This window comes from Watersipora subatra, chromosome 9 (assembly GCF_963576615.1).
Source record: "Watersipora subatra chromosome 9, tzWatSuba1.1, whole genome shotgun sequence".
In the NCBI taxonomy this organism is placed as follows: Eukaryota; Metazoa; Bryozoa; class Gymnolaemata; order Cheilostomatida; family Watersiporidae; genus Watersipora; species Watersipora subatra.
The window spans coordinates 8,383,393-8,410,868 of NC_088716.1; the positions used below are offsets into that span (position 1 = coordinate 8,383,393).

Genomic DNA, 27,476 nt, shown 5'->3' on the forward strand with positions numbered 1-27,476 from the left:
CCTAACCTCCAGCCATTACCATGAATGTACTCTATATTAGTTTTAGTATTATTGCATTTAGAAATAGCTTCTTTTATTAAAATGGTGGCATTATATCTGGGTTTTACAGTACTAGCAAAAATAATAGCATTTATATTTAACTAGCCAACTCTTGCTGATTCATAACCAAAGTTACTACAGGACGAGTACATCTGACACAGAATGGTAGGGAAGACTATTCTGAGCATAACTCTTCTGTTATGGATAGGGATTCATACAACCCCTGGAAAAATTGGACAGGCAGCCCTGGCTTCAGGCAGTGATGTCTTAGGTATTGTATAGCCTTGTAGATTACAAACATTGCTTTTATTGCTAAGTAAAAATTAGTAGACACAGTTCTGTATAACTTGCATCACATGTTATATCATGTTCAGTGTGATGCAAAATTATTCGGTGTGCTAAAATGTTGTTTCTAAACTGTTCATGTTCATGCAATGTATTCGCTTTTAAAACCATCACACAATAATCATTTGTAGCAGGTTATGACTGTGCAATAATCTACTGAGTTACTGCTAGCAGAGAATTTCCTTATTGGATTGTTTTAAAAAATATCCTACAAATGCTCATGCTCAAGAAAATATCTTAATTTTGTTGGACAATTTATAAGCAGGGAATATCTCTCAGGCTGGTCTGTAATTGCTGGAAATGACTATAGAGCACAAGACAATTATATGTTTCCATGACACTGGTGATGCAGATTTGAAGTTGTACGCATGTTGCAAAAAGTATGGACTTTGACGCCAAAGGCTATAGCAACATATTTAGAAATGCAGAATAAGAAAGGCTGAAGTTTGTTTGTTTGTTTGTTTGTTTATTTCATCAATAGGAAAATAAAACAAAAAATTGAAGTAATAAACACATCATGTGGTTGTAAACATAAAAGTGTACAATAATTTTTAATAATGAACAATAAATATAACAACACAAAGGAGATGAAGTGGTGAAATTATTTAAAGTGGAATAGCTTGCACAGTACTTTCTTGCGCATCATTTGCATCATTCTATTTTTCACCATTTTTTTTTTATTCATTTCTATTTTTTTGTAAAACAATTCAGGAAAAATTAGTTGGTAACAAAACTCGTTGGACTTGCGGATTTTTGCTGCTTTCATCTTGTAAATTAACTGTGTCATGGAAACATAGCGAGAGAAATGAGACGCATTCCAAATTTTTCTATGAGTCAATTATGCTTCAAAGGCTCATTCAGTAAGCAAAGGAAAATCTTGACGCACATCACAAGTTGGTTCACCAACTAAAGCGGTGTTTTGACAGAGAGTGACAGTCATCACTGCACATTTGTAGAGTCACATGCTCATAAAATCTGACATGTTTATAACAAACAGACACACAAACTTGACATAGTACAAAAAAAATTTCTTGCACATTTGTGTCCAAGTGTAGTATTTTGCTCCCAAAATTTCTCTCCCACCTGTAGGGCTACTATCGTTAAGCACATTAACTCTGACGTTAAAAAAACTTCTTTAAGTACCATGTTTTTAGCACTTCAACTTAGTCTAAAGATAGCTCTGTTCCTCAAGGTTCTGTCTCTGTACTAGTCATGCAATATTATTACCTGAGTATCTAACATTTATTTCATGCAACATTTAACCCATTTTATATTTCATCATGGCTTTCATTCTCTAACTATGCCATTTGACATCACGTCCCACACCGATGTTTGGCATCACATGTAATGGATTTTAAAATGTCAAATCTGTGGACAAAGTTGCACTTTTGACCTCCAGTATGCCAGCAATCATCAGACTAGGCTTAAAAAACACATGCAATTTTATTACGATATTAAAATCTCAATATTAATATTATTAATATTAATACTTTAATATTAATATTTTAATATTAATAGTCAATGTGTCTGTTGGCACACGTTCACGTAAAAGAATTTTAGAGCATATAATTATGCCTTATGGAATGTCAGTGAATATGGCATCAAGTTGCTATCTGGTGTTGTAGGTGCGTTTTCAAGTTTTCTCTCCATCGGTACCGAGGTTACGTCAGCAGTGGCAAAATTTGTACACTGGGCAGATAACAACAGAGGAAGTGTTATGATTACGATTGAAAACAGCTTCAACAACACAAATCTTGGGAATGTTGGATACCATGTAGTTGCTGGCAGCGTTGATGAAATACAATTTGATGTGAAAGGTGGGGAGAAAGAAGCAGTTACTGTCGTTGGTCCACAGACGGGACAAACTGAAGGCTTAATAGGCTGGAACCTTCCCAACTCTTCGTTCAAAATTGCAATCTACTGGAGAGTGTCTCACAAATTGTTACCAGCCAAACGAAAACCTAACAAGCTTGGCATAGGCTTTGTGAAGAGCTCCACTGATGACAAAGACTGGTTGAAAAATTTAGCTGGGAAGGGAAAAGACTTGTCCATATCATCCATTGGAATGCAAGAATATGTGAAAGGTGGCAGCACAATGCAATGCTGTCTTGGCGAAATATGTCTACAAGGGTTGATGACTTCTGGCCATCATTGCAAGGTAATCATCAGGGTGCTGCCAAAGAAGGCTGACAGGTTATTCATGCGCGTAAATGGGCTGGAAGAAGACCAGAAATTCCTAGACCAAGTGTTAAGCAACCCAGAGACATGCACCAGTGGGGCTGCTGCCCAGGTAGTCTCTATAGGTTTTGTCATGTTGGCACTGACAACCATTTTGCTTGGTTAAGCACAGACTCAAATCACGAGCCTAATATTTGGTACCTTTTAATAGAGTAAAAGTTTTTCATGTCTCTAATGGCTTATTGATTATTAAATGACTTCTATTTTACCTTTTAAATTTCTCTCAATGACTTTTGTTATTATATAATTGTTTTCCCTTTTACTCGCTCCACATTCATTCACTATCTACAGAGCGCGTTGTCATTTTTACAAAAAATGCTAGTAGGTGTGTCAACTGTATATCTATGTGTGTCCAATGGCTTACTAATGGTTAAATGGTTTTCAGCTTACCTTCGAAATTCTTTCTCAATGAGCTTTGTTAATATATAATTGTTTACCCTTTTGCTCGCTCCGTGTTTGTCCACTTCCTTCTGAGCGTGTTGTCACTCTTACAAACAATGCTAAGAGGTGCACCAACTGTTGGAGCCCAAACTAAAAGAAACTTCCAAGACCTTCATTAAACTTTAAGCAAACCATCTTAATAGCAAAGATAATTCATGGTCACATGACAACTGAATTGTCCAAAGTTAATCTTTGTTGAAGCAACCAAAGTTTGTAAATAGTAGTCACATGAATTCGAACTGACCTTCAGAACATAACTTCAGGCATTATATCGTCTGATTTTTATCAAGTAATCTAACAATGTTTATTATGACAAAGATAAGTGTAGAGTCATACTACAGTTGCTAAAATAAGACAAGTGTACTATTTATAATCCCGCTCATGTGTTATTGAGCAAAACTCTAATAAAATTATAACTAGAAATTCCACTGTCATACAGCCCACGACCAAAGTGATATTGGAAAAAAGAAAGGGTACTGATGGTTGAGAAATGCAATATTAGCAGTCAAATAGGATAACTGCAATGGTAGCTGTAATGTACTGGGTGTTATTATATACAACAAATAGCAATAATGAAAGGAAAAGATTATATGTTTATATCTCTCCTCCTGCAAAAAAAATGCAATATTGGCCAATATTAGAAGTAAAATGCACTGATATTATTAGAATAACCAATATTATTTATATAGTAATAATAAAAAACCAATGCACAATTTTGTTTACATTTCAAAACGGCATAGCTAACAATATCACGAAGTTGTGATATTTATATAGATTTTTAGAAAATCTGTACTACGTAGTCATTGTCCTGTAGTCATCCAAACTTATAATTAATTATTGCAATAATCTCATTAGAACCGTTAGAAAAAATATCATCGTCATGCCTTTACTTACACTGCGTTAGATTTTTAGAAAGTCTGTACTACGTAGTTATTGTTCTGTAGTCATCCAAACTTATAATTAATTATTGTAATAATCTCATAAGAAACGTTAAAAAATATCATCGTCATTTGCTTTACTTATACTGCGTTGGACATCAGTTAGAATGGGAAAGTATTCAAATGTGTCGGCAAATGAAAATGAAAAAATTGAAATCGGCAAAAATGAAACGATTTCTGTACTCCTATGTTAATTGCCAAAACTTTCGGCAATTCGACAATGCTATAGACTGGTGAAAAGTGCACGTTATGTTTTCGTGAAATGCGCAAGACTTCATCGTTCTATTATCTGTCCCTCGGCGTTTCAATTTTTGGTCTTAACTTTTATTAAACCAAGCTTTTTAAGGGTTTTGTGGCGATTTTCGTTGAAATTAATCTGTCTATTTGTGTATAATCCGATCAGATGGGTAAGTTTTAAGATAATACCGACGGTTTACAAAGACTTGGTAACATATTTAAATAGGTTTAAATGTGTTTTGTATTGTTATTATACTTTAACGACTTTACATAACGATGCTTAATTTTGTTGATGAAATTTCTTGACGAGGGTTCGTCTCATTGTTGATGAATAATTTTCGTAAGTTGTGTGCACATGCATTTATCATAAAAACTCCCACACTTCACTCCGCTCGTTTGGTCGTGGGACTATGATAAAATTATAAAAAAAAAACTCCAGGATATATATAACTATATGTCTAAATTCCTGTTATTGTGTCAGTTTTTGTTCTCTATGGTCCAATGACTATTGGCCAGCAATTTTCATCTTTTTTTCCTTCCCATAATATATATATAGATATATATATATTTATATATTATATATATATGAGAGGGGAGAGAAGAATATATATATTTATATATGTATATATATACATATATATGTACATACATACACACGCATGTGTGTATGTGTGTGCCTGCGTGCATGTGCGATCAATAAACCGATTTGCAACATTTTTAAAGTTTCAGATAGATGAGATGTTATATTATGCCACACTAAAATTTGAGAAAATTAGATAAAATTTTAAAAATTCACTAAATTTTACGCAAGATTCTCATAATAAAAAATCTTACCAGTGTAGCATTTGGATAAAAAATATCAGCATTCTGCTCAAATTATTACGCTGTAGCACCTTTATTTTAGTTAAAGAGTATTCTGTCACCCATATGTCACGATCTTCTCCAATTACTTACATGTAGATATTTTATAAGTATTAACAGCCTTCCATCCGCTGTGAAAGAACTTAGAACAGCACAATTTTTCTGGCTTGAGTATCAGTTTAAATTTTAAAAAGTAGTCTGAGCATCGAGTGCAATCGCACATGTACATCAAATGTGGCTCTTCTAAATACTTGCAGCAATTAACACAAGTGAGTTGCTTGTGAGTATTGGGAGTGGGTATAATCTTGAGACGTATGATTAAACTATCAGGCCTCTGGTAGGAGACCCAAGCTTAAAGCACATGAATTACATAATTTTTTATTGTATATTTCAATACAATAGGGTCTTGGCTTTCGAATGAGCTATTGTTTGCCATGGTGAGACAGACATTGGTTGGTGTTTATAGGATTTCCCCATAGCTCTACCGCAAAAATGTTTACTGGCATAGGCTCGGAAATTGTGACGTCAAATTTTCTTATGCGGTGTTGTGTGCTCTTACAGCCTATTTTATTGCTTATCGCTTATATTTATAACTACGATAATGATGCTAGTGTCAGGCGAAGATAGGACAACTCTAGAGAACCAATGAAGATGACAAAGGAATCAGTGTCATTAGTTTTCCATGTACAGATTATTTCTATGATAAATAACTCAGATTCCAAGCACCATACTATGTTTTCCCGATGATCTTATGCACTAGCCCTCTCACTTTATTGTGATGTAGAGGGTCGCGACTGAGACTAATTAGTTTCAAGCATTGCATGATCTCGCGAAAGTGCGATTGACATGTAGTCCTAGGGCCACGCAACCACAGGTCACAATTTGATCGATGTGATTTCATTACCTTTATCAACGACAGTACATTTATTGAAGCATAATTAATTAACCCAGAACATGTGTTTGTATTGGTCGGCGTTAGCACGATCCCGGGCATTGTTGATTATCTAGAATCCTAGTTTATTATTAGCGCTCTCTGGGTTTAACAGCACAGATTGCCACAGAAAAGCGCAGCCTTAATGGCAGCGAAAGGGATCGACTACCTAAGGCTAAATAATAATTGTGACATCACATTTTGATAACCTGAACCAAGTGGTTTTTTTGCAGGACATACTTTTGATACCCCGTTTTTCATAGTTCTACTATTTTTTGTGTATTGAATATAGGCTCATTCGAAAGCCAAGACTCTGATGTACTGAAATATATATTAAAAGAATTATGTAATTTATGTGCTTTAAGTAGACATTACCATTATTTGGGTTAGCAGAAGTGTGAAAAAAACTGTTTTTCACATACTCTATTTTTGTATATTTTTATTACTAAAATGTTAACTTAAGAGTACCCTACAACAACAAAAGAACTTCCAAGGAGTAAAATAATAATATGCATAAGAGAAAAAAATTCCTAATTAAAAGTTTCTATAAATGTATTTTATGCAACCGCATAAAAGTGCATGTATATATGTGTGTGTGTGTACATATATGTGACTTTCACTGGACCCAAGAGATTTTAAAGCAAGGCGCGAGAATCAAACCATATAAGTATAATCGCCAAACCATAGCAACCGACCCTTCTTTAATTTCATAAATCCCTCTTCATTCACTCGTACGCGTTGTCATATTGGGCCCTGCATATTTAGTTTCTTCTTTACCCATAATCCTATAATCAGCTTTTCTTATCGCTCAAAGTACTTTATGGTATTTATCATAGCTATCGCTAAGAAACATGTTGTAGACATTACAAATAGTACTCTTGTCTTATGTTAGCAACTGTTTCATGACTCTACATTTATCCTTTGAGCTAGAACCAACAAAAGCTTTGTAAATAGTCCTGACAGATCGTTTCAAGGACGTGAAATGATCCAGGCATTGCTACTAGTAACAGAAGCATGCAATATTTGTATATATACGCATATGTAAAAATGTTGGCTTGCAAACATACATGTACGAAATATACCTGACCGGTTGCTGACTGGGTTTAATATAACCTTTTAGCAGTGTTAAAAAGTTTCAGGCAACAGAAAAGGTGCTACGATAGCATGTGGATAGATTTTTTCTGAAAACCGTCAGATTTCATAACCTATTAAAATTTTACTGAAAGTATACTCTAACATGTGATTTTACAAAACAAATTTTATTTTCAGAATCTCAACATTTTAAACTATTAAAAAATGTATAATATAATGAGTTCTAACTTCAAAATGAAACTAAAATAAATGTTTTGTTGGTTGTTGAGGTCACGATGTTAATGAGTCCACAAGTATGGTTCCATTTTTTGGTTGTTGTTATTTCTGTAAAGATGATATATAAATTCCGAAACGTTCTCAAAGTAAAGTTAGACAACTTTTATTACGGTTTAAATATAATTCACAAGCATTTTAATCTTCAAGCAACAGCTTTACAGTTATTATTTATTTATTTATTTATTTATTATTTACCTGCAAAACAGTTTCACACTCACCAGTAAAAATTATCACCATAGTAATAGGCCCACTTGTGAAGATTGTTATAATTACTTCACAACGCAATCCAGACAAACTTTTAGTAAGATAGGAAATTTGAAACTTCTAGTGATTTTAGCACTACACGGTCTTGAACTATCGCTGTTGCAAAAAAATTACGTTGTAAACATGACACTCTTATTCTCAACTATGATTATCACGCCTGCAGCACTATTTTAAAATTATAATTAAATTTTAAAATTATCCTGGTGTCCATCCTTAACATTAGCAATGAAAAAAACATTATATACTTCATTGGTAAAATAGATTATACAACAAATTGCAGAAGAGCTCATTGTAGATTGCTCCCTATTGCTTCCAATAACATAGACTAGCTTTACCCGTTTTTAAACATTGTAACACTGATTAGGGTATGTATGAGCATGGACGATCATCATAGTTGCAACTGTTTAGTGTATAACTACATTTTCATGAGCGATTTGTGATATGAACCAACACCAAGACTTGTACTAAATTTTCATTTTAAATAATGTTTTTATATCATATACTGTTTACTATTTTCTTGCCTTACACTACTAAGTGAGTTAATATGCTTTTGAGATAATCTTGGAAGTTGATATTTTCTTGGCAAATACTGATATACCAAAGCAAACATTAAAAAATACTAATTTCATTTTTAACAGTATATATATAAATGTTTTGCCATTTCAATGTTATGATTGTTTTATTTTTACATCACACGGAATATCATTTTTTAAATTCAATATCTAACAAGTATTTCATAGTTATTTTCAATATACATATATAATATTCAATATATAATATTTTCTTATGTACATTACAATGTATTACAACAGATTATTGTTTATTGATTTTAATTTGACATTTACTTTTATTATTTAAATAGTAATTACATGTATCATATCTGTATGTATAAATTTCAGTTTCTGTCTGTGATTTGGTTTGGGATTTGGTCTGTCCAGCTATAGTTATTAAAATCTTAGAATGAGAAACCTGCATCGCAAAAAATTTTATTTCGGAATTTCCCATTCCCCAGATGATATGCTAACCCATTGAGCTGTGTGAGATGATGGATTCATTGAGCAATATGAGTCCGTTATCTGGGTGAAAATATGCATGGCACTTTGCGTTACGCAACGTCACTAATGCTTGCTCTCACGGCTTTTATTAGTAAACTTAGCAATAGGATACTAGCTTACTCAAATTAGCCATTGGCAATATGGAAGACTGATGGCAAGTGACAGGCAACTACATTACCTACCATTGTTTATAAGCTGCTGTTTGCGATACCCGTGCAATGCTGGATGTTCTGCTAGTTATTTATAAATATAATATTATTGATAATAGTTATATTATTAATCAATATAAATAGTGCAACACTACATTAAAATATCACCTAGGATCAGATTACAGCTGCCTGAATAATTGACTTTCAAAAACCAAATTAAAAAACTAGTGAAAGCTCAAAATCAGGCTTTGCATTTTAAATTAAATTTAGGTCGAAAGGTCAGGTCCGCTTTACGAAATTTAGAAAAGACACAAACTTTCAATCACTAGCAGAAGAGCTAAAGATTGCCAGACACAAACTAAGTGTAAAGTTTTGTGCTGAGCAACTTGATCCATCGTTTATTATAAATATAACTCACGACCTGAGACAGAAAAAGGCACGTATACTCCTTTCATAAAAACTTGTCCATTTTACTGATTCTTCTGATCTAGAACTAAAAGGGAACTGAGGTTTTAGAAAAATGCTTACTTTAGAAAAATAAAAATTATAAAATAAATTGAAAAATTTTATTGTTCTTTTGGAATTGTGTTCTCACGCTTTTTAAGTGCACAAGCAGTCTTAGCAGGAAAATCTTATCTTACTGCCGTAAGTAAATATTTATTGTGTATATTCTATAAAATATTTACTATTAGTGTTTCAAACGTTAATTATTGAGAATTTAACCAGTCACAAAAAGATTTACTAATTTTTAGTTAGTGGAATCGGCGGAAAATACATTTTGAATATCATTCAATAAATGTAGATAGATTTATTTACAGCCGCATCTGTATGTTTATGTAATTTTATTTGAATTAAATTTCTTTTAATTCAATAATATATATGGTGTTAATTTCTATACATCAACTAAACAGTAGTTTTGCACTTAGATCAGTCATGGAATAAAGTGCTACAATAGTTATGTAGCTTTATTGGTATATTGCTGGCCTTTAAAAAGCATACCATCTAAATTGAAAAAAAAATACTAAAAGTTCCGCAAAGTGAAGGAGAAACAAGCTAAAAACAACAGTCAGTGGTGTCGTATTTATTATTACAATGACTTAGGAAAAGAGACAAGCTGAGAGCAAGTATAAAAAACACCATAACAGTGTACTATATTCCTGCAAGTCAGTAAACACAAGATGTCACATCATGCTGTGCTACTAAGTCCATTAGTGTCTTATGACTATCATATTGTCCTTTTGTTGCTTGCATTTGCATCCTGACAAGACATCACAAAATTATTAATATATATTTTGGACCAATAAGTCGATTGTAAAGTTTTTAATGTTTTAAATAGACAATATGTTATATTAACTCATACTAAAATTTGAGAAAGTTTAAAAACATTTGAAAAGTTTACTAAATTTTACGCAATATTTTCATAATAAAGAAATTTACCCATGTAAACAAAAAGAAACCAAAAAACTTTTTTTTGAGAAACAAAAAGAAATCTAACAAAAAATTGAAAGGCAGTGCACTCAAAACACAAAACTTATCAAATGATCAAAAAGGATTGCGCAACAAAAAAATCAAATTCAACAAGTAGCATACATTTTACACTTTCTTTTGACGTACAGAACCAATAGACAATTATAAACGGAATTTACAAAAACTAATATCAGCAATATTGAACCTAGTAGTCCGCTTACAAAGTAATGACGTAGAAATTCCCTTTGAATACAACTTATCACTGAACTTTACATAGAAATAAACAAGCCCTGGGTGTTATAATAGCAATGGCAGCTATAAATCAATGAGTATGACTATGTATAGCAAAATACAACTTAGGAGTAAAACGATGAGTGTTCATCAATGACTCTGTCAAATACATGTAGGCCTACTTAGAATCATTACCAAGTTGCACTTGATGCAAGGTCAAGGACTTTGCCATTTAGATGACATGTAATGGATTACAGGTAGATATCTCTGTATGCGGGTCAACAGAGAAAGAGAGTTGCATGTACGTTGTTAGAAGTTAATCTGATGAGAAGATGTTTGCAAAGTCCACGCATTTTGCTAAAAATATTACTCAGTTCAGCGCCTTTATTTTAGTTAAGAGTATTCTGTCACAGGCGGGACCCTTATGTCGTGACCCTCTTCTATTACATAAATATTTTATAAGTATTAACAACTTTCTATTTATTATCAAAAAACTTAAAATGGGACAAATATTTTTTAACTGAGTATCATTTTAAGTTTTAAGCAGTAGTCATTGAAGCATTAGGTGCAATAACACATGCACATCAAATGTGGCTCTCCTACAGTCCTGCAACAATTAGCACAAGTGAATTGCAGAAATGCGCGTTATTGGTAATGGCTATGATCTTCACTGTGTTTCCATGATGCGCATGGTTCGCAAATTTGAGCCAATCCACAAGTTAATCGCATCATGGAAACGATATAAATCCATAAGCTAAGCGAGTTTTGTGCATAGCAAAACTTTTTTGAAGCCATCATGCTTGCGAATAATGGAAACAGCATTTGCAAAAGATGCGCATTAGAATACCGCACCAGCTATTCAATTTTAAACAATTTCAATACTTCCGTCATCCTTTCACAATCGAATTTCATGTGTTTGTGTAGTTGACATGCGCGTCGATAACTGCGTCGCTAACTATTAACTTATATCGTACAATTCTTTACCTTTTTCAACAAGGCGCCCGAGTTAATTCGCATCATCCGGCAAATGTCTGTAAAAACACTTAAATCGGAATTAACGGATTTTGAGCACAACTCCAAATTGGCATGATGCACTTTATGGAAACATAGGGATAGAGATGTGTGATCAAGCTCCTAGGTGTCTGGTAGAAAATCCAAGTTTGAGTAAACACAACCATCTATTTAGATTAGCAGGGGAGAGGAAGAAATTTTTTTTCTTAAAAGAATTTCTTCCTCTAGGAGAGGAAGAAATTCTTTTACATACTCTATTATGTATATTTTTTATGCTAACTAAAAAGCTTCATACAACAACAAAAAAACTTTCAAGAAGTAAAATAATAATATGCATAAGAGAAAAAAATGCCTAATTAAAAGTGTCTATCAATGTGTTTCATGCAACCGCATGGAAGTGTATGTATATATGTGTGTGTACATATATGTGACTTTCATTCGAGAGACTTTAAGGCAAGACGTGAGAATCGAACCATATAAGTAGAATCACCAAACCATAGCAACAGACCCTTCTTTAATTTCATAAATCCCTCTTCATTCACTCTTACTCGTTGTCATATTGGGCCTTGCATATTTAGTTTCTTCTTTACCCATAATCCTATAATCAGCTTTTCTTATCACTGAAGTACTTCATAGTATTTATCATAGCTAACGCTAAGTAACACGTTGTAGACACTACAAATCGTACTCTTGTTTTATGTTAGCAACTGTTTCATGACTCTACATTTATCCTTTGAGCTAGAACCAACAAAAGCTGCGTAAGTAGTCCTGACAGATTGTTTCAAGGACGTGAAATGATCAAGGCATTGCCACTAGTGACAGAAACATGCGTACATACAATAAACAAACAATAATATATATATTATTGTTTGCTATTATACATAGATATATTAACATATATTATACTATATATTATAATATACATTTATTAATTATATGTATACCCAAGCTATGTAATCAATATATATAATATGTATAACATATATGTGTATATAAATATATATATATATATAATAGATAAGTGGTCAAGCCTACTGCTAACAGCACTCTACGCTCTAAAAAGTGCGGAGTGTTATAACTAACTAGAGTGTTGGAATAGGTTAATGTTGCTCATCTTCCTTCCAGATTGATGTTTTACTCTGGGGTCACCCCAGAGTAAAACATCAATCTGGAAGAAAGATACGTAACATTAACCTGTTCCAACTCTCTAGTTAGTTATATATATATATATATATATATATATATATATATATATATATATATATATAATATATGTGTATATATATTATGTATATGTATATATATGTATATTTATTATATATATATGTATATATATTATATATATGTATATATATTATATATATACTGCATTGCTCGGGTAATAAAAAAGTCTTTGCACAGAAAACTTATTTGTATTTAACGTATAAAATATTTACCATTCTAATATTTAAGTTTCATATCATGAGAAAAGTGTTTTTGTGGAGTTCAAATGAATTAAAAGAGAAAATAAACAATGAGTACATAGAAGCGTGCATAAAAAAGTGACTGTTACAGCAAAAGCTTGGGGTATTCAAAGTTTTGTTGGATGATGCCGGTACCTCTCAATACTGGTACAAACATAAAAATGAGATACATATTTGACTTTCTTTGTCTGATACTTCGTTTGACCGAATGGAGGGAGAATGTAGAGGCAATGCCTACTCCAGATAATACACTTGTCCACTTGAAAAGTATTTAACTTTTACAGATTTACCAAAACCAGAAATTTGACTGTAAAAGCTCATTTGAATTTTACCAGTTAAAAAAGTCAGTACATGTAGTGTAAAAAATTGGGTTTAAAAAGATTTCAAAAGTCAATCGCAAAAGGTAATATTGATTAATAATAAAAAGTGAACATTTACCACATTCAATTGCAAAAAGGATATGGTAAGAGTGATGGTAATAATAAAAATGGCACAGCCTTGTGGTTACCTGCGTTAGTAGACTTGCAATTTGAGTGTGGCGAGTTCAGATCCAGTATTTTTCATTTCTAGGCTTTGTATGCACAGTGTGGTTTGTCTTGAGCATTAAGCTTCTAAATCTTTCAATGTCAAAGGTCATTCTGATGTCCTTTTAAGGTGCATCAGCAAATCAATGTCCCTTTCATTCTTTTCATATAGGTTGATGTCATCCACATAGGCATGTTTTGAAAATACCTTCGTCAATACCTTATTGATAAGTGTTTACAGTACTGTCAGTACTGACAGTACTGAGAGTAGTGTCAGTACTGACAGTATTAACAGTAGTTGCAGTATTGGCGGTAAGTTATCATGTTGGAAACCAAGCTAAAGAATATCACCCTCAACGTTTAACATTTGCAACAAAATTATATATCTATCATCCCATCATCTCTATCACCACTTGCTAAAAAATTAATGGTGATCCAAAACCAAGTCAACATTTTCACTTTTTACCTGTCCAGGAATCTGCTAGCTAACAATGATGACAATGCTTAGCATTTGGCACCTGGCGGCATTGCGTCTACAGAAATCCAAAAATCAATATTTCTGATTTTTCAATGAGTTGCCATGGTATGAGTCATCATGGTATGAGTCATCATGGTATGAGTCACCCGTCTCCCACAGAGTGCCAGAACATTCTATCCACTACAGCACAGATATGCAATCCACCACTTTACATTTGATTAGTAACAACATACTAGTGGTAAGAGAGACCTTGGTGGGTTTAACTGCTCATCCTAGAGAGCTTGCTACTTTTAGTATCATATGCATAACACATTCCTCCTGCACTCTCTGGTTTGGCCTCTTAGGCCAGAGAAAGACTTTATAAAATACACTAGAATGTGATATATTATTGCTTTTTGTGACAGCAAGGAATCCCAATAACAGAGAACCATCACAGTAGAATTGGTTAGATAAATACAATTTTCAATTAATACCGAGTCTTGATACCCAGTCTTGAAGCAATAAATCCAACTACACTATATAAAAATCTGACTGTGTTAGAATGGTCTCCGCACCTATCTGCCAGTGTCACCCTGAATAATGACTTGTTGAGAAATATGTTTATATGTGTATAGAAGGGCATCTGTTCTCACCTGCCAAGTTTATAACTGCTATTCTAGAAAACATCTAACGGAACAATTCATTTTGAAGATGTTGGATTAACCAAGACTTAGTCCAATCTGCCTATGTTGACCATCTAGATGAGGTTAAACAAAAACTGCACAAAAGGGGAGAGGAACAGTTGAAAGAGGAGGGTGTTGTATCGTTGTCTTGGTATTTATTCTCACAATAACTATTTTAAGAATGTAAGTGAATAAGATTGTTTACATAAAAAGGAACTGAAAAAACTGTTGTCATCATAAAGAAAAAAGCATTATTGTCTAGGAACTAAAGTTGTCCTACCCTGTATGTGATGTATGATAATTCCAAATTATACAACATCTGGAGAAGCCAGCTAATGGTTGATAGTTGGGGGAATATGTAAATGTGGGAAAAAAAGACACTAAGTTCCAACACATAAGGTGTAAATTCGAAATGAGCACATATAGTAAAGTGTAAACATCTTTCTTTTTTTGTTTTCCTGTTTTTATTTCTGATTTCCTTTTTAAACAAACGAGACAAACAGGTTAAAATACAACAGAATCTTCAGTATTTCCTATCGAGAAACATTTTTCGTACATCGAAGCAGTATTTGTATGGAGAGACGGGTCAAAATTTGCAAACTTAAATTGCAAACTGTAAAGTATTTTGTAAGTGGAGTCTCTGCTGTATTGATGATAAATGAATGAATTGAATAGAAATGATTTGAATATTTTAGCATATACTTATTAGCAATTTTTGGCTCATATTACCCTTTTAACATAGAAGACCCTATATAAAGAGCTCAGAAAATGGCTCTTAATGATGTGTTAAAAAGCAGGTGCTTATCATAGACCTATTAACTATTATAGGTATAGGTAATAGGTCTATTGTACTTATGCGATGTCTATAGACTTGAACCAACTCCGTAACCATTTACACCAATCAAAAACTACCATAATGTCCCAAAAACTCTGTTGAGTATGTATTTGAAATCCAAATACCCCATGTGTGGCCCAATTACACGCTGCCTATAGATAAAGAGTTGGCATACTCTGTGTGAGCCGTATCAGGCGCTGCATATGGGTAAAGCTTCAATATACTCCGCATGTACCATATTATGTGTTGCCAATGAGTAAAACATATTTGCTATACTCAGCGTGTACCCTATCAGGTGCTACAATGGAGTAAGGAATACAAAATCCCGTTTCTCTTAAATAAGCTATGAAAACCATTACAATTATAACAGAAACAATGTAACCAAGGCTATTGAACAGTAAGGGCTTAGCGCCTTAGCCTGTTCATTTGATTAGCATACATTACTGGCCGATTAGTGTCTAGTAATAAGTAGAAAACGGCTTGCTGACTACTGACAGAGGGAACCCTCATACTGCAAGATGCAGCTAAGGCACTGGACTCGATAACGCTAATAAATGCATAAAAACAATTATAACTAGAGGAGTTTGAAGAACCATTTTGAAGAATAATTTAGTTGTTGATATGTAGGTAGAGAGTACATGTATATACACTGTTTTACTATTATATCATATACAGTTAGCTGTTGATATGTAGGTAGAGTCTATATACACTGTTTTACTATTATATCATATACAGTTAGCTGTTGATATGTAGGTAGAGAGTACATGTATATACACTGTTTTACTATTATACCATATACAGTTAGCTGTTGATATGTAGGTAGAGACTATATACACTGTTTTACTATTATATCATATACAGTTATTTATTGTTAAGCAATATGTTCAAATCTCCAAATAGCAAATCAATCCTTTCTAAGACTCACATCAAAACTGTGGTATCTTGAAGCAGGTATTAAATTAAGCAATAATTTACTTCATTATATTAACATACCGTATAACTTGACATATCAATATTTATCAGAAAGTATATGAAGAAAGATGTCAGGCTTGTGGTTAGATATCTATTTCCGGTCTGAAGTCAAACAATTGCTCTTTGGTCAATACACCCTGGCAAGCTCTTTATTAGTATTGCCACATTAAGAGAAAGCCTCCATTACTAAAATGGGGCATTATATCTGGGTTTTACAGTACTGGCTAAATTACAGCATGTATTCAAATAGCTAAGCCTTACGGACTCACAAACCACGCAACTGCAGGAGGGGTACATCTGACACAGAATGATAGGAAAGTCTACTCTGAGCATAGCTCTTCTGTTATGGATAGGACTGCATACAACTAATGGAACCAGCAGTGTCGCTACCTTCGCTGACTTTCTCGGTATTGTATTACCACGTAGATTACAAGCATGGATTGTGTTACTTAACAATGATAGTAGATATTGTCCAGTGTAAGTCACATCAAGCATTATATCATGTCCAGTGTAAGTCACATCAAGTATTATATTATGTCTCGTGAGATTTAGTGCCAACAATACCAACCCGATAGCAACGGATTGCATGATATATTTTTGTGCAATCGTTATGTATATGTCATTGTGATATATATCATCGTGATATATAAATATAATGAAATGATACATCTCTAATCCCTGCGTTATATCAGAAATAGAACGCAGTGATCTCCCACAACATATATTATCGATTTAAAAATGTGAAAGATGTGAACAGAATAAATTTTTGACCCTTTAACAGCTTGTAAAATAAACATAAGCTTTACTTTTAATATAATAAAAAGTTAATGTGTTTGCTTGCACCCCCCCCCCCTTTCATATGGACATGTTTTCAAATGAAAATTGCTGCATGGAAAGTCACGGAATAGGCACTAAGTTGCTAGTTTGTGTTTTAGGTGTTCTTACAGAGCTTCTCTCCGTCGGTAATGAGTTTCTGTCAGCAGTGGCTGAGTTTGCAAAGTTAGCAGATAAAAACAAAGGAAGTGCTCAGATTACAATTGAAAACTACTTCAATGACACAAATCTTGTGGACGCGCAATACCATGTGGCATCTGGCAGCATGGACGAAATACACTTCGATGTGGAGGGTGGTGAGAAACAAGCAGCTGCTACCAGTGGCCCGGATTTGGGGCAAACTGAAGGTTTAATAGGATGGAACCTTCCCAACTCTTCGTCTAAAGTTGTAGTTTACTGGAGAGTGCCTCATAAATCTATAATACTTGAACAGAAATCCAACAAGCTCGGCATAGGCTTCGTTAAGAACTCCAATGGTGACATAAACTGGTTGAAGAATTTAGCTGGGAAGGGAAAAGATTTGGCTATACCATCCATTGGGATGGGAGAGTATGCAAGCGATGGCAGGACGATGCAATGTTGTTTTGGCGAAATATGTCTACAAGGCTTAATGTCTTCAAATCACCACTGTGAGATAAGCATCAGGGTACTTCCAAAGAAGGCTGCCAGGTTATTTAAGAGTGTAAATGGGCTGGAAGAAGACCAGAAGTTTCTAGACCAAGTTTTAAACAACCAAGAGACGTGTACTTCTACCAGTGGGGCCGCTGCCCAGGGAGTCTTTGGAGGTTTTATCATGTTAGCGCTGACCACCATTTTTCTTGGCTGAGCAGGTTCAAATCATAGGCCAAATATTTTTTGCTTTTAATTGAGTAAAAATTGATTGTGTGTAATGGCTTACTGATTGTCCTTGTTCGCCTACTTTCTTTTGAGCGTGTTTTCATTTCTACAAAAAATGCAAGGGGTACTAAATGTTATCTTTGCGGGCCCAATGGCTTTTGGTTTTTAAATTACTTCTAGTGTATCTTCTATATTTCTCTCTACGAGCTTTGTTAATATACAATTGTTTACCATTTTACTCGCTCTGTGTCTGAGCATGGTGTCATTCTTGGAGAAATCCTAAGAAGTGCGCCAACTGTCAGACTCCAAATTAGAAAAACCTCCAAAACTTCAATCGGACTTTAGACAAGCCATGTTAACAACAAAAATAAACCGCAGTCATATAAAAACCGAAGTTTCCAAAGTGCATTGATCTTAGTTGAAACAACCAAAGTTTATAACTAATAGTGACATGAATTTGAACTGACCAACACATACCATTGTTTATTATGACAAAGATAAGTGTAGAGTCGTCAAACAGTTGCTTACATAATATAAGAATGCTATTTTTAATGTCTACAATGTGTTATTAAGCAATAACTATTATAAATACTATGAATGATTTCAAGAAGTAGGAAAAGCTGATTATAGGATTATGGGTAAAGAAACTAAAAATGGACTGTGCAATATGACATCAAATCTGTTGCTTTGATTTTGGTGATTCATATTGTATCATCTAATTTTTACCTCGATTGTAAGTGAGTATCGATACTAGTGCAATCGACGAAACAATGTGTAATTAATAAGCATAGCTTAGTTAGGCTATACTGTGTAACAGACTCCAAATACTTGGGGGATAGACCTCACATTATATACGCTTGCATCAGCCACCAGCATTTACTAGAATCAAAGTTAGCAATCACACACCAGGTTGATTATTACCAAACAGCAAGCTGGGAATCAGTTTCATAAGAGTTCCTCATCATGCACCATTGTTATACCTCCAATAAATCTCTCACATATAGCTACGATATGAACAAATGTCAACAAATTTAGTGGCAAGACGAAGTCTTTAAATATTTATCGATAAAAAGGAATATGCTAAAATTCTAGAACTCGGTCTATTCCTAAAGATAAGGTGATAACTGATAAAGATAAAGAAGGCTACATGTAATTTCATGATGAAATATGGCATAGCAAGCCGGGCTTTTGCTAGTTATTCATGTCTAGGGAGGGGATTCCCCTCATTAAACTGCATCAATATCAGTAACTGCTCCCCTTGATTTAATTGAACAACACTATATGTCTCACGTACACCCCTACATGTATGTTATAAAAGCAACAAACAGGAAAAATCCCTAGCTCAAGTAGTTAGTTTTGGCCACAAAGTGAAAGATCAGTCAGGCATGCAAAAGTTTTAAATATCAATAAAAGCAATTTTGTGAAAGCAGATGTGAAACAATTTATCTCTTTAATCTGCATATGATTGTGATTGAAGTGCTGGGTGAGTGAGAGGGAGTGAGTGAGAGGGAGTGAGTGAGAAAGGGTGAGAAAGAGTGAGAGAGTGAGTGAGAGAGAGTGAGGGAGTGAGTGAGAGAAAGAGAGAGTGAGAGGGAGGGAGAGAGAGAGAGAGGGAGAGAGAGAGAAAGAGAGAGTGAGGGAGAGTGAGTGAAAAAGAGAATGAGAGGGTGTGAGAAAGAGAGTGAGAGAGAGAGTGTGAGAGAGTGAACAGACTCATTTTGTTTACGGGTTCAGACTGTTAGCAGGTTAATTCTATAACATTCAAATACAGTCATACTTCAACTTATGGAGCGTCCCAACATAAGAGAAACTTGAGATGCAAGCCAGCTTTTAAGCATGTTTCAGCATTAACATACGAGCCACTTTTGAGGTACGAGCATGCGAATCAGTGGCCAAGTATGTCAGAGGTGTCTGATGAGAAAAACATCACTCTGTATTTTCAACTGCTCAGATTATAGTTTTGCAAAATGTTTTTTGTGCGCATTTATCAATGCAGATAGAATTAAGTGATTTAAAAGTACTGTGGGCAGACCGAAAGCCAACCGGTACAACGAAGGATAATGCAAAGAAAAAACGAATGATAGCAATTGATGTTAAACGTGAAATTATTGAAAAATATGAGAAAGGTGTACATGTCATAGAGCTGGCTCGCCAATATGACAGAAACTCATCCACAATATGCACAATTAACAAACAGAAGGATAACATTAAGAGCATAAAAGATAACATTAAGGGCATTAAGCTTGCAAAAGGACAAACCATAGTTTCCAAACCGCGTAGCGATCTTCACGACGAGATGGAGAGACTGCTCATGCTTTAGATTAAAGACAAACAATTGGCCGGTGACAACGTAACTTAATCGAATGTACACTGTATGTAAAAAGGCCAGTTCTATTTACCAAGACTATAAAAAATAGACATTCGCACAAAGGTGGCTTGTGGTTGTGCATTAGCCTTTAGAGACGATACTTGCGTTTTCCTTTCCGCAACATGTTGAAAGGACGAAAAAGGCAAACGTCATTAGATAAGTTTCTCTAAAAATGACCGGATAACTGAGAGAGCAAAGAAAAAATTAGCCAAGCCGAGAGAAATTTAAAACTTTGAACGCCAAAGAAATTTTAATTACATTAAGTTTAAAATAAAAGTTTGCTTTCAAGTCTGTACATTAGAATCCAAATTCATCAAAGTCAATTGTTGATTCAAAGACTTTCGTCTCCTTCCTAGGCAAATGCTAGCGTTAGCTGCTATTGTATGTATATAATTTTACATTCTAATTAATCACACCTTGCATTATTTTTTATTTGTTGCTTTTTGAAAGCATGTGGTAAGTTAAAGACAATTACCAACATGTTTTTTTTCTGTTACAACATCTTGTTTAAGTGTTTTTGTTTATGTTTTTCCGAATATGGAAACCAATCAATACACATGTATATTTAATTGTTCTATATGTTACCGGATCATATTCGAACTGGTTTTGGCAACAAGCGAGTTTAATATTAGTTGAGTTTACTATCAGCTTAAACTTGTACCCTGTAAAGGTACACAAATAAAAGTACATGAATGAAATGTACAACTTGAACTGAATTCTAAAATACTGACAATCCTTCGTTTTTTCGTGACGTCATTTTATCGTTGTCGGCCATCTTTATAGACAATTTTATCGTTAGAAACACGAAGCTTTTGCAATGATAACTTGAAAACGATGTTTTTGTTTGCAGTTTTTTATTATAGTATCAAAACAACCCTTAAAAGTACTAATAAATCAAAGAAAATCGATCGTTTTCTACCAAAATGGCGGCTTTTTCGTGAACGAGCGCATGTGCAAACGACTTGATGACGTCAAAAAAAATGATGGATAGAACATTGATTTTGAATGACTTGGATTACATAACAAGCAATGCAGCATATGAATAAGAAAAACACAGTACATGATTGCATAATAAGCAATACAATACATGATTACATGATACATACAACATAATGTAATTTTACATAGCCTTCCTTGCACAATGCATTCAATAAAACAATGTAAAAATTCCATGTAATTAATCAAAACTAAAATGTATTAAAACTTACAAATCCTGGTGTTTTCCAGCTATTTTGATAGCCAGTAATAGATTAAATATAGAGTGAAGTAATAAGATCATCTAGTATTGTTTATGATAACTACATGTAGATTATTGAATAGACTAAAATGTAAAGTTGAGCTATAATTGATCTGATATTTAGGCTTATATTTTGCCTGCTAGGAGGCTAGCTGACTTCTGTCCTTTGGGCTTTTTTCAGTTTATATGATTGTCACGTGACAAATTATGACAATTTTTTATACCATGTATGGTTATAAAAATAGCTGACTGTCATATTGGCCAATGAAATTAAACTATATTCAGTAATACAGGTAAAAATGTGAAGTCTGGTGAGGCTATTACATCAATTGAACCACCACACAATGCATCCTGATACACTATATATAAATAAATTGCTCCAACTTGCGAGTAAATTGACATACGAGCTCAGTCCCAGAATGCAATAAGCTTGTAAGTCGAGGTACGACTGCGTTGAGTTGGTAGCTGACCACGATTTGCTGATCAGAAAGTTGTTAACTTGTTAAACTCCGTAAATGCAATTATGTTATATTGATCAGTAATAATACATGAAAGTTTCCATCTTACTATAGACTAAATCAAATCTATGCACAGACTTGTTACGGTTAGACAGCAGCGCAGTTTTTAATTATTACAGTTTGTGACAGTTGCCAGCGGCTTAAAGGTGCAAACACAGTAGGCGATATTTAGAGCGATATCCCTCTGCGTGGCGCTAATCTGTGCTAGAACTCGATTAGCGATTTCATACAGAGCGATAACACTAGATATTCTCTATCAAAACTTTATCGCGAGCGAGATGCGTTCCGATTGGTTGGTTTTTCCCAGAATGCAGTTCTATGGCTGATAATTTTTTTCATATAAATTTTCACTAATGTACAGCAACAACATTTTGCCATTTTGTTACGATTGAACCATCTTCAAATTGGACACTGAATTGTTCATAAATTTAATAAAAGCACTCCCAGTCCGGTACGACACAACATACAAAAATAACAAATAAACCCAGTTGAAAACCAACATTTGGAGTCAATTGTTGGGCAGGTTGACCATCTTGAGAATGGTGAATATTTATTATATTAAAAACTAGAAATTCCCCTGTCATACAGCTCACGACCAAAGTGATATTGGAAAAAAGAAAGGGTACTGGTGGTTGAAAAATGCAATATTAGCAGTCAAACAGCACTGCAGTGCAATAGGATAACTGCAATGGTAGCTGTAATTTACTGGGTGTGGTTGTTATTATATACAACAAATAGCAATAATGAAAGGAAAAGATTATATGTGTATATCTCTCCCCCTGCAATAGGAGAAATGCAACATTAAAAGTAAAATGCACTGATATTATTAGAATAACCAATATTATTAATATAGTAATACAGTAATAGAAAACCAATGCACAATTTTGTTTACATTTCAAAACATCATAGCTATCTATATCAAGAAGTTGTGATATTTATATAGATTTTTCGAAAATCTATTTAACAAAACTATTTAGAAAAAATAATAACAGTAACATATTGCCCAACATCGATCACTATATACTTCGATCTTGTAAATTCGAATGCTTATTCTTATAATTAAATCTTATAAAATCGAATAATTATTCTTATATAATTAAATATTGTAATAACTTCATAAGAATCGTTAAAAAAAATATCATCGTCTTTTCCTTTACTTTCACTGCTTTGGACATCAGTTAGAATACCAAAGTACTCAAAAGTGTCCAAAATGTCAGTTATTTTGAAATCGACAAAAAAGAAACGATCACTTTTCAGTATTTTTACGTTAATTACAGAAACCTTAGGCAATTCGAAAATGCTATAGACTGGTGAAATGTGCACGGGTTTTTCGTGAAATGCGCACGACTTAATGGTTCTATTCTCTGTGACTCGGCGTTTCGTGTGCCGGTCTTAATTTTGATAAAAATAAGGCTTGGCAAGTTTTAATAACGATTTCAGGCCGAATTAATCTGACTATTTATGTATAATCCAATCAGATGGGAAAGGTTTAGGAAATTTTCTACAAATAATAAAGACTTGGTAACATATTTGAATAGGTTTATATGTGTTTTGTATCGTTATTATACTTAAACGACTCCATTAAAAAATGGTTATATTTGTTGATGAGATTTTGGTACAAGGGTTTGCGACGGCCGTTGATGGATAATTTTTGTGAGCTGTGTACACATATGCATTTATCATAAATCTCCCAAACAATCGCTTTGCTCGTGTTTGGTCGTGGGATGAATAAATTTTTAACAACAACATAAGTGTGCCAAGCCAACGATTCAAAGCATTGTTTCTGGGAGCTAAAGATGAGCATTGATCAATCGATTTTCCTCACTTTCTACAAGTGAGAAGTGAACATAAATTCTAATCATGAATCTAATTTATCAGCTAAAACTACCAAAGAAAATTTGAAGCAAATATTATAGCTAGAGAGAAACGATAAAAAAGTTATAAAACGATGATTGCTGATAGCAAAAAGTTATAATTTTATCAGTTAGTAAATGTATTCATGAGTACTTAAATCCATGGCGATACAATATCTGTTTGTTTGCACTGCAGGTTATTTATTTAAGAGACCTTTTAATTAACTACCCGTACACTAAAGGAATACACACGACATAATTTTAGAACAATATTGTTGCTTAGTGGGGTAAATAATAAAAATTTGTTGTTGTACACGTATTCACAAACTCAGTGTTATTATCGTTTCAGACTCGTCTCATACTAAATGCATTCACTACCTCACCAACAGATGATCATGACCAAAATATCACAAAATTTAGGACAACAAAAATCTACAGTTAACCTTCAACAATGTTGTGTAAAAGTGCCAAGTCAGAAGTCAAGACAAATGTGTCATGTCTCTTGCTATCTGCACCTTGCTCAACAGCAGGCACCCGTGTCTATCCCTGCACGTCAGCCGTTTTCCGTGTACGGAAACCACGGGCTGCAGAAATTCTATTGAACACTGGGTGAACCACCAGGAATGGCATTTCCATGAAGGCATCATCAAGATATTCAATTACGATAGCGAGAAAGACCTACATGAATTTAAACTTGGAAAAAATTGAGTTATACGATAAAAAAAATAAAGAATATAAAATTTCCATCTGCTGTTTTCTTTACTTAAGCTCTGGTAAACAGAGTGAGACTGTGCTTTAGCTATGTTTCTAGCAATTTTGACATGAGGTAATAAGAGGTGAAGGACAGAATGAATACAGTAAAGTTTTATGTCACGAATATCCACAGCAGAGAGGCGACTCCTCTGTACATATACGATACAAAGGGCAAGATTAAGTAGTGGATAAAAACAAAAAAATCCCAATCACAGAGTATAGAGAAACGTCTGCTCACAATACCGGAATTACAGCAATCAAAGATGACAAAAGGACGGCTATAAAAGATACCGACTCTATATCAACTCTCAAACATGGCCATCTGTGTGTCGTAGAGATTGGCTTTGATAGCGCTGGAACTAATAATTTTTATTGCTTTACAGCTCTGTGAAGTAGTATTACCGATAATTTTAGCTTTAGGGAGCAACTCTTAGATAGACCAATCGGTATCAACAAGGTCAGACAGTCCATCATGCTCCAGGGATGTAAACCCAGCAACTACCGAAGACAGCAGCTTAAGCCAATGCAATTCCCATAGCTATTCTCATTGGCCAATGGGAAGGTAGTTATGTTGGTCACTGACCAATGAGAAGGTAGTGATGTTGGTCATTGGCCAATAAGAAGGTAGTGATGTTGGTCACTGGCCAATGAGAAGGTAGTTATGTTGGTGACTGGCACAACACATGCCTAAAACTTATGATCCTGTTATACTCTGGTGAATCTCAAACGAATGCTGCATATAATGGGAACGGACTCTATAATGACGGTATCTTTTTATCAATGTGGTTGACTGCATTCACCCTCCTATACTAATCTCTATTGTAATAAATGTGTAATGTTCAGAAACCAGACCCTACCTTCTGGATTAGGCTAAATTGCAGCATAAATCTTACAGGTTGATAGCTCATGTACCTTGTCTGTCTTATAAGACCCAAATAATAGAGATGCTCTGTACATAGACACTACAACGCTACCAAATATTTTGGTACATTCTTGAAGCACCCAAACCATCTAGTCCACCTCTTGCAGTTTGCCTTGTGTGAACAAAAGGTGCTCTTTAGTTGTTAAGGCAAACGAAAGTTTTTAATTATTGGTCAAGTTGTTATTTCAACTTTTTTACATAATTTAGTTTCATACTTATAGATCGCCATGTAATTTTAAACTGTATTTGTTTTAACATCGCCAAATTACCATCAGTATTTGCTAAAAATTGGCTTTAGGGCTACAATACTAATTAAACCAGTAAAGTTATTATAATGGGAATCATGGCTCCAACAATCGAGTTTTAACGTGCAAAGCAGATCTCTGATTGTGGTTGATCTCTGTTCTTTCTATGGATGCAGCCAGTAGTCAGTGACGCTACTGCTACCCAGTTGCCTAGCGACCAATACCAGCATAAAACTCACCTTTCTACGATGTTGTCAGTAACTGTGGAGTTTGTAGAGCAGATACAAGAAACGTGAGCCGATTTACTCTTGTGCCAGTCTACAATACTGAGCTACACCTGAGCTCAACTATACTAGTTGTGTATCAAAGAACCTGCAGTGACACAAAGGTACGACGATCAGTGTACCTGCGTGATATGCTGTATATCTAATATTGATTTGCTAACAAAGTAATGAGAAGGCAAGCCAGGCTATGGTAAACAAACATTTGTGAATGTAAAAATTGTACTACGATAGCGTGGTACTATGTACATTGAAATTACTGAACTGACAAAGGCAGCTATAGTTTATGACTAAGCATGTTGCAGCCGCTTGGTAAATATGGACGAGCTTGTTCAAAATTTTTGATTTGTTTTTTGTGTTTTTGTAAACTGTCAATCCCTATATGAATTGCGAGCGTAACTTTCTTCGGTCTTCTTAAGACAAAAAACCAGAGTTTAAAAGTTCTCTCATCAGCTCTTTCCAAGTTCATATACTAGGTCTCATTAAAGATGACCTTATAGCCTAAAAAATCTTCCTTATCAATACTTTTCTACCATGTGCAATCGTTTTGATGTTTGAATTGAACTGACTGCCAGCAGGCCCATATTCCTGGGGTGACTGGGCAGCTGAGCCATCCCAAATTTTTAGTGATTTTTGGTGGCTAAGTACTAAGAATTGAGGTCTAAGCTCATTCACTTGGAATTTCCAACAACTAATTTACTAGCATTCTATACTGTCTCCGTGGTGATCTCGCCAAATGAGTGATCTTGTGAGACTTGGTTAAGACTTGGAAACTGAACTTTATTGCTTATAGTGGGGCTGTAAAGAAGACTCCAAACTTGCATTTTCCTTATATATTAAACTTTGTTTTGAAGCGAATCAAAACATCGATGAGTAGCACTATGGGCAGGCTCATCTAAATAATCTTCTAATATTATACATATATATAAAGATGTTGAAATAGATACAGAATCAGCTGTGAAAGATTTCTGCCATGGACACATTGACAGAACAAGAGCTATTGCAATAAAGAAGTAATAGCTCGTTCTTTCAATGTCTCTCACAGAAATCTGTAGTGTCCTGAGTTTTATATCGTTCCTTAAATAAAGAAAAATGTTTTGCTTACCATGAACCATAAAC

At 34.1% G+C, this 27,476-nt stretch overlaps 2 protein-coding genes across 2 annotated transcripts; both read left to right on the forward strand.

Annotated features, from left to right (window-relative positions):
* The first annotated feature begins 177 nt into the window (after positions 1-177).
* Positions 178-2,913, forward strand: LOC137404600 (uncharacterized). Its single transcript, XM_068090819.1, has 2 exons — positions 178-310; positions 2,010-2,913. The coding sequence occupies exons 1-2, from the start codon at positions 202-204 to the stop codon at positions 2,726-2,728; spliced, it is 828 nt and encodes a 275-aa protein (XP_067946920.1). The 5' UTR covers positions 178-201; the 3' UTR covers positions 2,729-2,913.
* Positions 2,914-16,784: 13,871 nt separating this feature from the next.
* On the forward strand, positions 16,785-18,412 carry LOC137404470 (uncharacterized). Its single transcript, XM_068090681.1, has 2 exons — positions 16,785-16,916; positions 17,445-18,412. Exons 1-2 carry the CDS (start codon positions 16,817-16,819, stop codon positions 18,167-18,169), a joined length of 825 nt encoding a protein of 274 aa, XP_067946782.1. The 5' UTR covers positions 16,785-16,816; the 3' UTR covers positions 18,170-18,412.
* Positions 18,413-27,476: the final 9,064 nt, after the last annotated feature.